This window comes from Psammomys obesus, unplaced genomic scaffold (genome assembly GCF_907164565.1).
Source record: "Psammomys obesus unplaced genomic scaffold, mPsaObe1.curated_primary_1811, whole genome shotgun sequence".
Taxonomy (NCBI): Eukaryota; Metazoa; Chordata; class Mammalia; order Rodentia; family Muridae; genus Psammomys; species Psammomys obesus.
In genome coordinates this window covers 33,676,739-33,692,553 of record NW_026591086.1, presented here as the reverse complement: position 1 = coordinate 33,692,553, position 15,815 = coordinate 33,676,739, and the positions used below count along the sequence as shown (strand labels likewise).

Below are 15,815 nucleotides of genomic sequence, written 5' to 3'. Positions count from 1 at the left end.
CTAGCTTTGTACTCCTCTTGAGTGTGTCTGCTTCTTTTTCCCCCCCTTTAGGCTTTCATATGAGCCATTATGTTGTTTGAATAAGACGTTTTGAATTTCTTTATGAAGGCACTTAATACTAAAAACTTTCCTCTTAGTACTGCTTTCATTGTGTCCCATAAGTTTGGGTATGCTGTGCCTTCATTTTCATTTAATTCTAGAAAATCTTTAATTTCTTTCCTGACCTGTCATTGAGTAGCAAATTGTTCAGTTTCCATGTGAGTACAGGATTTTTGCTACTTCCCTTGTTGTTGGGGTACAGCTTTAGTCCATGATGGTCTGATAGGATACAAGGGATTATTTCAAACTTCTTGTATCTGTTGAGTCTTGCTTTGTGACCAACTCTATGCTCTGTTTTGGAGAAGTGCTGAGAAGAAGTTAAATTCTTTTGTGTTTTTGTAAAAGATTCAATAGATGTCTGTTAGGTCCATCTCATTCATGACCTCTGTTAGAGTCATTGTTTCTTTGTTTAATTTCTGTTTTGTTTGCCTGTCCTTTGTTGAGAGTGGGGTGTTGAAGTCTTACACTATTAATATGTCGGTATCTATGTGTGTTTTAAGTTTTATTAATGTTTTTTTTTACAAATGTGGGTGCTCTTGTATTTGGGGCATAGATGTTCAGAATTGTGATGTCTTCTTAGTAGAATTTTTCTTTGATGAGTATGAGGTGACTTTCCCTATTTCTTTTGATTAATTTTGGTTGAAATTGTATTTTATTAGATATTAGAGTGGCCACTTCTGCTTTCTTTTTGGGTCCATTTGCTTGGCAAACCATCTTCCAGTCCTTTATTCAGGGAATGTCTATCTTTGTTACTTAGGTGTGTTTCTTGTATGCAACAGATTGTTGGTTCTTGTTTAAGCATCCATTCTGTTAGTCTGTGTCTTTTCATTGGATAGTTGAGTCCATTGATGTTGATAGAGATTAATGACCAGTGGCTGTTAGATACTTTGATTTTGATGTTGGCTGTGGTAGAGTATTTATGTGCTTGGATGCTTTTAGTTTTGCTATAGTGAGGTTATTTATTTGCTGTGTTTTCCTGAATGTAGTTAGCTTTTTGAGGTTGTATTTTTTCTTCTAGTATCTTCCGTAATTCTAGATTTGTGGGTAAATATTGTTTAAATTTATTTTTGTTGTTGAATATCTTGTTTTCATCATATATGGTGATTGAGAGTTTTGCTGGACATAGTAGCCTGGACTGACATCTCTGTTCTCTTAGGTTCTGCATGATATCTATCCAGGCCCTTTTGGTTTTCACAGTCTCTTTTGAGAAGTCAGGTGTGATTCTAATGGGTTTGCCATTATATAGTACATGGGCTTTATCTCTTGTAGCTTTTAGTATTCTTTTCTTTGTTCTGTGTATTTCTGTTTTGATTATTATGTGGCAGGAGGATATTCAATTCATTAGGTGTTCTATAGGCCTCTTGTATTCTCATAGGCTTCTCCTTTAAGTTGGGGAAATTTTCTATTATTTTGTTGAAAATATTTTCTTGGCCTGGGAGACATGAATCTTCTTTTTCCTCTATTTTTGTTATTCTTAGGTTTTGTCTTCTCATGTTGCCTTGGATTTCTTGGATGGTTTGTGTCAGGAATTTTTTAGATTTAACCTTTTCTTTAACAGATACATCAATTTCTTCCATTCTATCTTCCACACCTGAGATTCTTTCTTCCATGTCTTATAATCTGTTGGGTTTTACTTACCTCTGTAGTTACTCTTTTCTTTGCTAAGTCCTTCCTATCCATGATTTCCTCCATTTGTGTTTTCTTTAATTTTTCCCATTCTATCTTCAGATCTTGAACCATTTTGTTGATTTCCTATATCTGTCTGGCTGTATTTTCTTGTTTTTCTTTCAATTGCATCACCTGTTTGAACATTCCTCTTTTTTTTATTTCTTTTAGTGATTTAATTATTTCCTCTCTAAAGAACACAAAGTGTTTGGCTGCGTCTTCCTGTATTTCTTTATGGATGGCCATAATCTATTTGACTTTATCTTCCTTTATTTCTTTATGCAGTTTATTTAATTCCTCCGTTTTCCTCTTCATAAACATAGATGTAAGGTCATCTTCTTGAATTTCACTTATGTTAGGGTGTCAGGGCTATTTGCCTCTGGACAACTGGGTTCTAGGGATGCCATCTTGCTTTGGCTTTTGTTGGTTTTGCTTTTATGATGCCTCTACCCATCTGGCTGTTTGAGGTATTGGCTATTAGTTTCTGGTGCCTGCTGGAATCCTGGGGTGGGGAGAATTCCCTTGGCAGTAAGATGGTTGTTCCTGAAGAAGGCCTCCTCAGCTGTTTGGGCATAGTCACTGGACATCAGGTACTTCTCAGGGAATTGCCACAGCTCACCTCAAGTGTATGGACCTGTGGAAAAACTGGGGTCTTTGGAAGTCAGGGGTCTCTCCTCTCATCAAGAGAAATCCTGGAGACAGCTGCCATGCCACTGGATTTCTTGCTCTGAATTTAGCAAGCAGCTACTGCTCTTATACTGTGTTTACTGGGGGTATCCCTCTTGAAGAATCACAGAGCCCCATGGTTTGGTCAGTTTAGGTAGGGAGACAGGTTGTGCCTTGGAGCAGTCTCTGGTTGCTGATCCCATGGGTCCCAGGCTTCTGCAGGTATGAGGTTGGAGCTCTGTGCTCCAGTACTCAAGTGGTAATCAGTGGCAGGTGAGAGCAGCACACAGACATGTGCCTAGAGGCTAGAGCCCAGAGCCAGTGGGAACCCAGAAATTTTCTGGGGATTAACTGGGTACTCTGAGGTCTGACTTGATGCTTCCTTCACCATGGAGTATCTCCCCAATAGGAGGTGTTTGGGGGCTTATAGTTCAGTCTGGGATGGTGATTAGAGCATGCAGGCTTTTGGCTCTGGGCTGGTGACAGAACCCCTGCTGAGACCCTAGAACTCTTCAATGGTTTAGCTGGGTGACCTGAGAATGGACCTGATTCTTTCCACACTGTGAGGTTTCAGCTCATCTGGGAAACAAAATCGCTGGTGGTTTAGGGTCCACAGTTCAGTCTGTTGGTCCCCGTGCAGTCATTGCTGTCCTGCTCTTCAGACATAATGTCTTCTCTGTGCCACCATCTTGGATTCTCTGTGAAAAGTTTTTACTTGTATCAGATACGCACACAATATTAGGTAAAAGTGGAAAACAAAATCCAAAAAATCTGGGGATATGTGTCATGCATTTTCAAAACACACTAGAATACATGATCCAGAATGCTATATTTGAAGCATGGTATAACATTAATTAACCAAAACATAAAATATAAGCATGGAAGAAAATATGAAATGACCTGTGAAGCTAGAGTATCACCTTGAACCAGAAGTGAAGATTGTTTGAACACAAAGAAGTGAGGAGAGATATAATACATAGACTGGCTTGGTAAATTTTGTTCTCTATTATTACAACCAGAGCACCGAATGCAAATGTGTAAATTTATGTGTAAAATATTCTTATAAAATGAAAGTTTGCAAAAGAAGAGGAGCTAGCGGACCAAGGATTTAACCTCGTTTCCTCAGCACCCCAGGAAGATACAAGATTTCCTTGATGCAGATAGACATAGTTTCACGGAGGTGTCAATTTAGGCCCTTGTGTATTGGTAGTTGCCATTGGTGCCATTCCTTGTCTAGAGGTGGGGAGCCTCTAGACTGGTAAATGAAATATCCAGAGCATGGGCCTAAGTACAAAGGATTCAGACCTCTTTTCTCAGGCCAACAAAGCTTTTTGGATGAAGTGTCTTGTTTCCTTTGGTAATGTTAATACTGACCCAGGATGTCTGGGCTTTATAAATAGAACATAGAAAAACTAGACCAAATTAAAGGATGGGTTTGTGTTGTATTTACCATAGGAAAAGAAGTACAATAAATCATAATAAAATTTCATTCTTACCATCTGGAAGATTCGTAATGGCACGATGGAAATTGAAAATAAGAAAGTATGATTGTAAGAAAATTGCAAGCAAAACACTAAATTATTTTAAAGGCAGTCAAATTCTGGTGGAATATTTAGCCAATTGTTTGTTTTTTTTTTTTTTCAGGCACTACACTAGCACAGGAAAATTTAAAGCTATCATACAAATCATTAAAGCAGTGCTAAAGAATTATTTTACAAAAGTGAATATTAAAGCAAAGCTCAGAAATCCACAATAGTCTAGAGCGAAGTGAGTGTCAAGGAACAAAAGAAAGAGAAGCCACTAAATAAGAGGTAAATCTGAGATAAGAAAGTCTCCACTTATCTAACTTAAAAAAAAAAAGATTTAAAAAAGTCGAAGGTGGCAGCTTCAAACACCATAATAAATTGAAGTGGAACCTAGGAATCCTTAATAGATTTGTAAAGAACTACATTTTAGTGACCCCAATAAGTGATTTTCTCAAGTGGCTTCTTTTACTCACTGATGCTATTTTTGTTCCAGCTTTCCCTACATTAACAGAAGCTAAATATTCACGTATAAAGATGTTAAATATTTTGCCAAACATTAAACCCTAGATACTATTTTTATTAATTAATTCAATTTACTTCTCAGTCATAAGTCCCTTCTGCTTCTCTTCTCAGTTCCTACCTCCTTCTAGCATCCCCTACCTCTGTTCCTAAAAATAGGAGAATTCCCTTGCTCAGATACCCCACTTCATCTATTTATATTAGGACTGAGTTTGCCTTCCTCCCCCGTGGCCTGGTAGAGCAGTCCCATCAGGGGAAAGTGGTCAAAATGCAGGCAACATAGTCCATATAAGAGATCTCCACAAATCCCCTAACTAGTGGGCCAACATGAAGCCTAAGATGCCCATAAGACTTATCTTCTTGAGGTCTGTGGATTGTAGTAGGTCTATCCTGTATTATATGAATAAAATCTGTTTATATGGGAGTATATACCATGTGAGTGTTTCTGCTTCTGGGATACCTCACTCAGAATGATCCTTTCTAGTTCCTACCATTTGCCTGCATATTCCATGATGTCCTTGTGTTTAATAGCTGAGTAGTATATAACATTGTGTAAATGTACCACAATTTCTGTATCCATTCCTCAGTTGAAGGACATCTTCATTGTTTTCAGATTCTGGCTATTACAAACAAAGCTGCTATGAATATGGTTAAGCTAATGTTCTTAACCAGAAGGACAGGAACGCTCAAATGATGAGCCTTCAGATCCTGAAACTGAAACTTTAGGGTTCACGTCTTATTACCTTTAAATCCTAGATTCTAATCAAAATCCTTTGTGTCACTGTACTTAGATGCAGGCTTAGTCTTTCTACATTCCTGTTACAGATATGGCAGCATTTTTCTAGAGCTGATAAGAGATTTAATTTGATAATTTAAACTTGTACAATATAGGTCAAAAATATTTTGCTCTTTAAAATATGACCTGACTGTGATAAAAAAGTTGTATCTAAGAGCAGCAGATTGGGCTTATGTTGAAATACATTTTTCTAAAGAGAAGCATAACTTGAAGCATATAATATTTAACGCTGCAATAAAAAATGATCAGTTAACACACACTTATTTAATTGGCTTGTAGTAAATATTTGGACATTTCTATGCTTTTGAAATGAAAGAAATATTAATGATTATTGATATTATGTGTAAACATGTTTTGCCTAGATATATGCCTGTGTACAACGTATATGCCTATATCTTCAGAAGTCAGAAGAGGTCATGAGATTCCATAGAACTGATATATAGGTGGCTGTGAGCTGCCATGTGTGTGCTGGGAATCAAATCCGTTTCCGCTGAAAGAGCAGCTAGTGTTAATTGCTAAGCCATCACTCTAGCCTATTGCTGATATTTCTTGTTATTATTAAATAACATTTTGTAATCAGGTCAATCTGGTGCTCTCCTTGAACCACATGGCCAGGCTTTAGGTTTTCTGTATCTTAACCATTCTGTCAATCTTTGAAGATAGAAACATTTACATCGGTTTCTAATGCCCAACTAAAGGCACAAAAAAGTAATAAATTAACTTTTGCTAACCTCATAGTATCTGGAGCATTAAAGAAACATCTAAATTTTGAAATTCTACAGGATATTTTCAAGTGAATCATTACATGTTTATGAAATGCATTTAATAAAGAACAATCCTGCTTTTTGTTCATTTTTAACAACAACCCATCACTCATATTTCATAGAATTTAAAGATAAAGCAGTAAAAACTACACAAGAAACATTTCAGAAAAGATCTTGACTAGGATAATTCATTTTCCTCATAGTTTTCTATGAGTTAAAAGAAAATGCCCAAAAGTTGCCTATACACATGAGCCTCAGAAGTAGATCCACTGAAAAGCCTCGGGTCAGTTTTGAATGTTTCCTTTCATCGTGCATCATAAAGTCTTAACTTTTTGCTTGTCCTTCTCCACTTTACTTCACTTTTCTTTTCTATTGACAAGGGCCTTCTTATCCATCTATCTATCTATCTATCTATCTATCTATCTATCTATCTATCTATCTATCTATCCAGACATAAAATTATAAGTATTTTTATGTTAAGAAATGAGAATTGGCCATTGAGTTCTTGTCAGAGACAGCCCCAGTACCCCTTATTAGGGAACCCACTTGAAAACTGAGCAGTCTACAGGTCTCCCCTGAGCACGGGGGGGGGGGGGTGCACCCTTGTTAGGTCAAAGAGGAAGATGATGCAGCCAGGCTTGATGAGACCTTATGGGCGAGGGTGAGATAGTGAGGAAGACAAACTTCCCTATCAGTTGACTAGGGAAAAGGCATAGGGGAAGAAAAGGGAGGGTGTGTCAGACTAGGAGGAGATGAGGGAGGAGGCTACAGCAGAGATACAAAGTGAATAAATTGTAATAAATAAAGAAATAAATAGATTTAATAATAGAAATGAGAATTGGTATTGTTATTTTTTATTTAAATCCAATATTTTTTCCTTTTTTCTATCTTCTTAAATTTTTTGTCTTAGTTATGGTTACTATTGCTGTGATTAAACACTATGACCACACTGAAATGGGAAGTAATTTTTTGCTTACAGTATCTTAACACTAATCGTCATCATCATCATCAGTAACAACAACAAAATAAGACATGACAGAAATCAAAAAAGGCAGAAACTTAGAGGCGAGAACTCGTGCAGAGGCCATGGTGGAGTGCTGCTTACTGGCTTGCTTCTAGCTACAATATTTTTTGTTATATTTTTCATTAAATAGAAAATTTTATGTTTTCACTAACTGGGAATCATCTAAATGTAGAGAAAATGAGGTGTTGTGCGTGAAATAAATGAAAACTTAAATAATGAGACATCCTAAATTTTTAAAATACAATTTTTGTTAGATACAGTGGGAAGTGAACGGGATGAAAAGATGAGAAAATTCATGTAAATGATTTTTAATCTTTAGTTAAAAATTATAAACCTCAGTATTATATAAGTTCCAAAAGAGTAAAAGTAACTAAAGTAACTGGGATATATATATGTATGACTGTAAAAACTATTAAAATCCTCAGAAAATTAAAATTAAAATAATTATAACTATATGGCATATTACCTCAGAAAAATAAGTTTAAAATATAATTTCTATTAAAACCAAGTCAAAATAATAATGAAATTATGCCTTTTCTTCATAAATGAAAGAAATTAATTTAGTATCCCTTGTAAAGTAAAAATGTTTTATGAGTCATTGTAGATTAAGGTAGAAAATGAAAGCTAGGATAATTGTTTGTCCTCAGAGCTACACTAAAATAATCCTAAAGAAAACATTTCTACTATTGACAGAAAACTGATTCTCCTTCAAAGACATATGTTAAATATTAAGAAATACAGGAAATATAAGTGAGTTTTTAGTATCAAGTTTGTACCACATGTTTACATCTTTCCTGGAGGAGATTGGAGCAGCAAAAGTATTGTGCTGTAATTTCAGTAAATAGTAAAATGTGTTTGATGACAGACGTATTTCCTGAAGAAATCATTGTCGTATACTGCAAAGGGTAATATCCAGCTTAGTTTTAATGGATTATTGAGTACAATTTATATTGTACTTTCAAAAACTGTATTTTCATTATTTAGTTTGTTTTTAATTTAATACTCCAACAATGTCATGATCATATGCAGTGTGTTGCCAACCATATTCCTTCATAACCCTCTTTTTTTTCTTTCTCACCCTTGCCTATTCTGTTCTTCTTATCATATTCCTCTTCCATTTTAATGTGTGTGTTTTTTTTTTTTTACATTTTTGCTCCATTGAGATTCATTAAGGTTGCATATATGAACACAGCTAAGAAAATTAGACCACGGAAGTTTATCAATAGCTACACCACTAAAAAAGATGGTAATGATATCCCTTTCCTAGAAACAATTAAACTGACAGCACTTCCTGAAGTTCTCATATTCCCACAGTCTCATATAAATGTTGGAAAAGAGAAAATATAAGTAAGATTTTAGTATCAAATTCACACTAGATTTTTAAAACCTCGATGAGCCAGAATGGAGCATCAAAGGTACTGGGCCTTAATGTCATATAATGTTCATAAAATAGTGAAATGCTTTTGATGACAGAATAGTGTTGGTTGAAGAAAGAACTCATTATGTCTTGCACTGCAAAGGGTGCTGTGCAGCTTAGTTTTAATGGATTATTGGGTACAATTCATATTTTGTATTTTCAAAAGTTGTATTTTCTTTTCTTCTTTTTCTTACCTTTTTAAAGCCAAGTTCAGAGATCTGAAGCTGCTCTGTGTTCATAATTGCATCAGCAATGCGATATGTAGAAGAAAGCCTTCATAACACTACTACCCTCCATAGATTCTTTTTTTTAACTTTTTAAATTGATTTGTGTGTGTGTGTGTGAATTTCACATTATTCACCCCAATCCCACCCATGTCCCCATCCCTGAGTATCTGACCTCCACCACTGCAACCTCCCCACTAAAGGAAAGATACAAACCAAAACAAAACCCAAGACAAAACAAACAAACAAACAAACAAAACATATATTGTTGTGGAAGCTTTGGTGTGCCACAGTGTTTCACACAGTATATCCTTTTATTCTTTTGTCACTCTTCTTAATATACCAAAATCCTCAGAAGGTGTGAGGGAAATTTCTTACTTAGGGTTGAACACTCAGACTTTACTTCTTTCAGCAGGTTGATACTCTTTATTAACTACTGTCTAGTAAAAAGGTAGCTTCTCTGTCTAAGGCTAAATAGTAGCATTAGTATACAAGTCTAACTTAAATGTTTAAAAGGATGTATGGATGTAGGTTTAGTTAGCCAAATAAAAGTCATAGATGTAAAGTCTGTGACATGGCTTCTTGTCCTTGACTAGTAGGAAGAAGCATATTCCTTCTCAACAGGTCTCAACTACAATCTGTGACTAGTTACATCAAAATCAGTTATGCTATATGCATAGTGATTTCACCAGAACATGTAGATTGGCCAGAAGATCAGTATTGTAATATGCTGCATTGAGCAGTATAAAACAAGTGACTCTTTTTTTTTTTTCTCCAGAAGCCTACATGGCTTTGGAGAATATGAATATTTGGAAGGATGTATGCTAGCAAGCAGTAAAAACTTCCTTCTCTGTTTCAGACTGAGATCAGATCTCTGTGTCCTGTATCCAAAATTCATGTTTGTTTGTTTGTTTTGTTTCTCTACATCAGGTCCAGAGCATCTACTTTTGGTAAGCAAACAAGGAAAATAGTAACAGGAAGTATTTTGTTGATGCCTCTAGAAATCCTGACCAAATAACACAAATGGAGACAGGGAGGCATGCCAAACCTGCCAATGGTTTTAAAAACCTTTGACTTCTAGGACTATCATTATCTACCCATGCAGAATACCTTTGTTTAAACACATTTTATCTTCATCATCATTATCATCATTACTTTTAAATTTACATCATAAATTTAGTATTTAATCAAAAGCTGCTGGTTGCTTCTTTGCTACACATTTTGCTTGCTGAACTCAGTGTTCTGTGCTTTATGTGCATTGCCTAAAAGAGATCCTGTGCCTCTTTCAGGCTTGTTCTGAGTTCTGTCTCTGACTATTTTGCTGCCATGTTTACAAGTGATGTTTGTGAAGCCAAGCAAGAGGAGATCAAGATGGAAGGCATAGACCCAAATGCGCTCTGGGATCTGGTTCAATTTGCATATACAGGTACAGAAAAATAATTATAACATTATATTGATATCATGTTTATTTAACATTGGCTTTAGGTTTTTCAAAGCTAAATAAAAGAAAAGGCTGAACTTGTATCATTAAGTTTTACTTGCAGACTACAAAATGGGGAAATATCAGTGTTTCTATTTAGTGAAATCACAAATGTATAAAATATTTGTTTTTGCATTTTTCCGCTATAATTACACAGGATTAGATACATGAATAAAATCAGTATTTGGTGGAATGAAGATTAGAAGGAAATAGAGAGAACTAGTCATTAAATAGAAAGTTGCTGATAGGCTAGGGTCAGATAGAAGGGGAGGAGGTCCTCTCATATTAATGGACTAGTGGAGGTGCAAAGGGAGGAGAAGAGGTAGGGTAGGAGTGGGATGAGATAAGACCAAGTCCACAACCATGATACAAACCGAATAAATTGTAATAAATATACAAAAAAGAAAGTTGCTTATATCTCCATAGTTGGTCAGAACATTAAATGTATAAAAAGGATCCCTTTAGAAATATAAGTTTAAATATTCTCATTTTTTGATGCGCTAACTTGATGCTAAAATTTTACATGACCTTTCATATTAACATGACAATTACCTGATGAGGGCAATAATGATAGCTAGAGTCTGGAAAATCAATAGCTTTGGAGAGTTGTAAAGTTTTTGTAATTTATTATATTTATATATTTTATTATTCATTATGTTATTTGAAAATAAACAAATTTTGTGTTTGTTGAATATGTGCAATTCAGAGCTGTACTGGGGAATGATATAATAAATAAGCCAGCTCTTTCCTCTCCAGAATATCACAATTTTTTTTTTTGGTACATAGAAGAGTTACAAGGAAAAAAATGATTTAATGTCTCAAAGGAAATACCTAAAGAAATGATAAAAATGCATGAACTATGAGTACAGAATTGAAATTAGCTTCAGTTATGTGATATGAAATCAGACATTTCTGGTCCCAATAATTTTAAATTATGATTAAACTAAGCAAAATTTTCACTATAAAAATCTTTCAAAGATTTTTCTTGAAGGCTATTGCAATAGTGGAAAAAGACCTTTAATTAAGTCTGAGCATAACTAGACTCAATTAAGGGAGCAGGTTTTTAAGGCCTGAGATGAAGAAGAAAGCTCACTGACTCCTTGTGTTGTCTATTTGGTTTTAGCAGAAGAAAAGTCAGCTTTGCATATCTTTGTTGTAGAGGGTAGTCTCAACACTTACCAACTCCCTGAAGCTTGCGTTTCAAGTCACTGAGAAAAATGCTCTTGGAATATAAAACTGGAAAAAAAAATTGAAAACACAACTCAAAGAAACTGAGAAAATGTATGTGCAACTCTAAATATATTGAAATAAATGTTCTTAGGAAGATTAAGGTCTATAAGCTTAAAAAAAAAAGCTCGTCTTGGTTTTTTCTTAAAAGGAGGGAACTGTTAAGAGCTTCACAATTTAATTACAATTTGTTTATATCTCTGTGCTAAGTAGCCACAGACAACAATCAGTCAAGCTTGGATAAGGAGTGACTCAGAAGACCACAGCAAACCTCCATGACCCTCTGGCTACTAATGGATTCTGGATGAATTGTCTACACTTTTGTAATGACACATGAGCTCACCAGACTCCAGTGGATACTTTGGAAACTGATGGTACCAAACCTGGTCCAGATTAAAGGAACTGAGTTACAAAGAGGAATGGATATGAGAGGGAAGTTAAAAATAAGAGTGAGGGTTAATATTGAAAGGAAGGAGAGGAGAAGGTAGGTGTGAGGGTAACCAGTGTGATACTTTAAAGAAGAAAAACAATAAATGTTATTCTTTAAATTTTTATTCTTGTTTCCTAGAATAAGGGAAGGGTAATACAGCTAATATTTTAGAGATCCTTCCAGGAAGAGAAAAGCACAATGACCATATCCAGTTTTCATGCACTGGCAAACTTATCTTTGCATAGAGCAAAACTAGGCCAAAGACACTCACTATCATTTTATACAAGGTTAGATGCTGTTTCAATGCTTCTTGCTGAGGGTAATGACCCAGATATGGCTCTACTTTTAGAAGAAAGTAAGGACATAAAGTTGCCTCTCAGCTGCATTGGCCCCGTGGCCTTTCCTCCTGATTTGTACCAGTGCCTGTACCTCTAAACACAACTGTATCAGGGTATTGATGCATTCTCAACTGTATGTTTACATGAGTTTTCTGGAAGAACAATGGATTCTAGTAATAACAGTACAGAAACTGTAGGAATGGCCTCAGTTATGTACTTGGCTTTGTTACATACGATGTAAAACATAACAATGGAAGAAATCAGTGTTCATTTCAACCAATGGAAAAGGATACAAGATTCCTACATATGTCTAATTAGAAGGCTGTCTCCATGATTTGGAAGACTAGTTTGAAAAGACCTAAAATAAATACAACTCCCCCAAAGAACTAGCATGTAGGAAAGTAAAACACCATTCATTTGATAATCTTATCTTTAAACTATTTCCTCCCCACTCTCTCTTATCGAAAGGAATCTTGAAGTGGTTCATTTTCTTTGTTATTTAAAAAGTTAAAAGGCACACAAAATCTTGAGCATGAGGTAGCTGTAGAGAAAATGTAAATAGAAATGTAAATATAATCATCAGTTGAAGAAAGGCTTTTATTGGGGTAAAAAAAAAAACACATATAACAGGAAATAGAGATCAAGACCTCCACAAAGCAGAAGGGGAAATCCTGTATTTTAAGCCCAGCTTTCTCTTGAGAGCCAATGGTATTTTAAGTCTCTTAGGGAGTTTTGGTTTGGTCAGTTTGAAGAAAGACATGAGGGCTGATTGGCTCACAGCTGTTGGATAAACATGCCCTCATCAGGTCTTGAACTTGTTGAGACAGTTTATGAGTAAGTGCCTGGGTTTTCAGATTCCAGGCTTATCTCATGTACAGAATTTGAAGGAGTCAGCCATCTTGGAAGTCCTTGATCTTTATTGGCTAGTCCCTAAATAATGCAGTCTTTAATGATTGTAGAGTTTGAGAACTTTAGATTAAAAAAAAAAAAAGATTCATTGCAAAATATGAGAAATACATTCTCTACTGCTTTCCTAAACCAGGGATTTAAATGAGACAGTATTAAATCAAACATTGGGAAAATTTAGCAAGAAGTAAATAAGAAAACATTGATGTGATTTGTCCTAGCTGCTATTAACCAAAAAGTTCAGTAGTGTTAACAACTCAAATAAAATGAGTCACTTTAAGGAAAGATATATACAAATGAAAAGCGTAATAGTTTACAATAAAATGCTTGTATTATTGGATATTTTTAGTGAATAAAAGTACATACAAAGCATCTGTTCTCCCTTTCTTTCATTTCTCCTTTTTTCATTAATTAATTAATTAACTTACATTCCAATTAGAGTTTCTACTCCCTCCACTCCTACAAGTCCCTGCCTCTCAACTCCTTGCCCACCATAATCCCCTTCTTTTCTCCTCAGAGAAGGGGAGACCTTCTATGGATATCAACCCCCACCATTGACATATCAAGTTTTAATAGAACTAGATTAGTCTTCTTCTCTTGAGGAGAGACAAGTTAGAAAAAAAAGAGAATCAAAGACAGACAACAGAGTGGGAGAAAGCCCCCCTGCTCCTGATGTTAGCGGTCACATAAAGACCAAGCTGAACATTTGTAACATATGTGAAAGAGGCCCAGGTCCATCCCATGTATGTTCTTTGGTTGGTAGTTTAGTTCTGCCAGCTGCTACTTTGAGCCCAGGTCATTCGATTCTGTAGGTTTTGTTGAGCTAAATTTGATCTCTCTTACCTCTTCAATTCTTCACCTCACTCTTCACAAGCTTTCAAGAGTTCTTCCTAAAGTTTGGCTGAGAGTCTCTGAATCAGTTGCTATCAATTCTTCCATGAAGCCTCTATGATGAAAGTTATGCAAACTTCCTGTCTGCAAGTATAGCAGAATATCATTAATAGTGCCATGACAGCATGGGAGTAAGTTGGGCCAGTTATTCATTGACCATTCCCATCAAAATTACAACATAATTCTTCACAAATCATGAAAGAACAATTCTAACCTTCATATAGAAAACAAAACAAAACGGAATAACTACAACCATCCTGTAAAATAAAAGAACTTCTGGAGGTATCTCCATCCCTGACCTCAAGTTGCACTATAGAACAACAGTTATAAAAACTGCATGGTGGCATAGAAACAGACTGGAAGGTCAATGGAATCAAATCAAAAACCCAAAAATAAGCACACACACTTACAGACAGCAGACTTTGACAAAGAAGCCAAGACCAAACAATGGAAAAAAGACAGCATCTTCAACACATGGTGCTGGTCTAAATGCATGCCCACAAGGAGAAAAATGCAAATAGATTTAAACTTGTCACCTTGCACAAAACTAAAGTCCAAGTGGATCAAAGACCTCAACATAAAACCAGACACACTAAATCTCTTAGAAGAAAAAGTGGGGACGAGCGTTGAAATTACTGGCATAGGAGACAACTTCCTGAACAGAACACCAACAACACAGGCTCTAAGATCAATAACAGATAAACAAGACCTCATGAAACTGAAGAGCTTCTGTAAAGCAAAGGACACTGTCGTCAAAACAAAACGACAATCTACTGACTGGGAAAAGATCATTACCAACCCTACATCTGACAGAGGGCTAATACCCAGAATATATAAAGAACTAAAGAAATTAAACATCAACAAACCAAATAGTCCAATTTAGAATTGGGGTATAGAACTAAACAGAGAATTCTCAACAGAGGAATACTGAATGGTAGAGAAACATTTAAAATTATGCCCAACATCATTAGTCATGAGGGAAATGGAAATCAAAATGATTTTGAGATGCCATCTCACACACAGAATGGCTAAGATCAAAAACTCAAGTGATTACACATGATGGAGAGGATGGGGAGAAAAGGGACCACTCCTCCACTGCTGGTGGAAATGAAATGTACGACTTTGGAAATCAATCTGGTACTTTCTTACAAAACTGGGAATAGTGCTACCTCAGGACCAAGCTATACTATTCCTGGGTGCTCAACCATCCAACCATACAAAAATGACATTTGTTCAACTATGTTCATAGCAGCTTTATTTATAATAACTAGAATCTCAAAGCAACCTATATGTCCCTGTACTGAAGAATGGATACAGAAATTGTACACTTACATGATGGAATACCACTCAGCTATTAAAAACACGGGAATCATGAAATTTGCAGGCAAACAGATGGCACTAGAAAAGACCATCCTGAGTGAGGTATCCCAGAAGCAGAAAAACATGCATGGTATTTACTCACGTATAAGTGGATATTAGCCATATTATATAAGATAAACATACTAAAATCTACAGATCTAATGAAGCTAAATAATAAGAAATATCCTAGAGAAGATGCTTAATCCTCATTCAGAAGGTAAAAAAGTGTGGACACTGAAAGTGGTAGAAGGGAAGAAAAAGGATGAGAGCCTATAACAGATGTCTTCTAAAAGGCTCCTCCTAGCAGGAGATTGAAGTAGATGCAGACATGCAAGCAAACTTTGGATAGAGCGCAGGGAGTCTTATGGAAGAATGGGTGATATGAAAGGACCTGGGGTGAGGGGGACAGGAGAAACACAAGAAGACCAACAAAGCCAAATAGAATAGAATAGAATAGAATAGAATAGAATAGAATAGAATAGAA

The 15,815-nt window shown here is 35.7% G+C and overlaps 1 protein-coding gene across 2 annotated transcripts in view; it reads left to right on the top strand.

The window, feature by feature from the left end:
- Positions 1 to 15,815, top strand: part of Klhl1 (kelch like family member 1) — a 456,733-nt gene that overhangs the window by 163,070 nt on the left and 277,848 nt on the right. For both annotated transcript variants that reach the window (XM_055609989.1, XM_055609990.1), the window contains exon 3: positions 9,990 to 10,126. In XM_055609989.1, the coding sequence (XP_055465964.1) occupies positions 9,990 to 10,126 (137 nt within the window). The remainder of the gene's footprint in view (positions 1 to 9,989; positions 10,127 to 15,815) is intronic.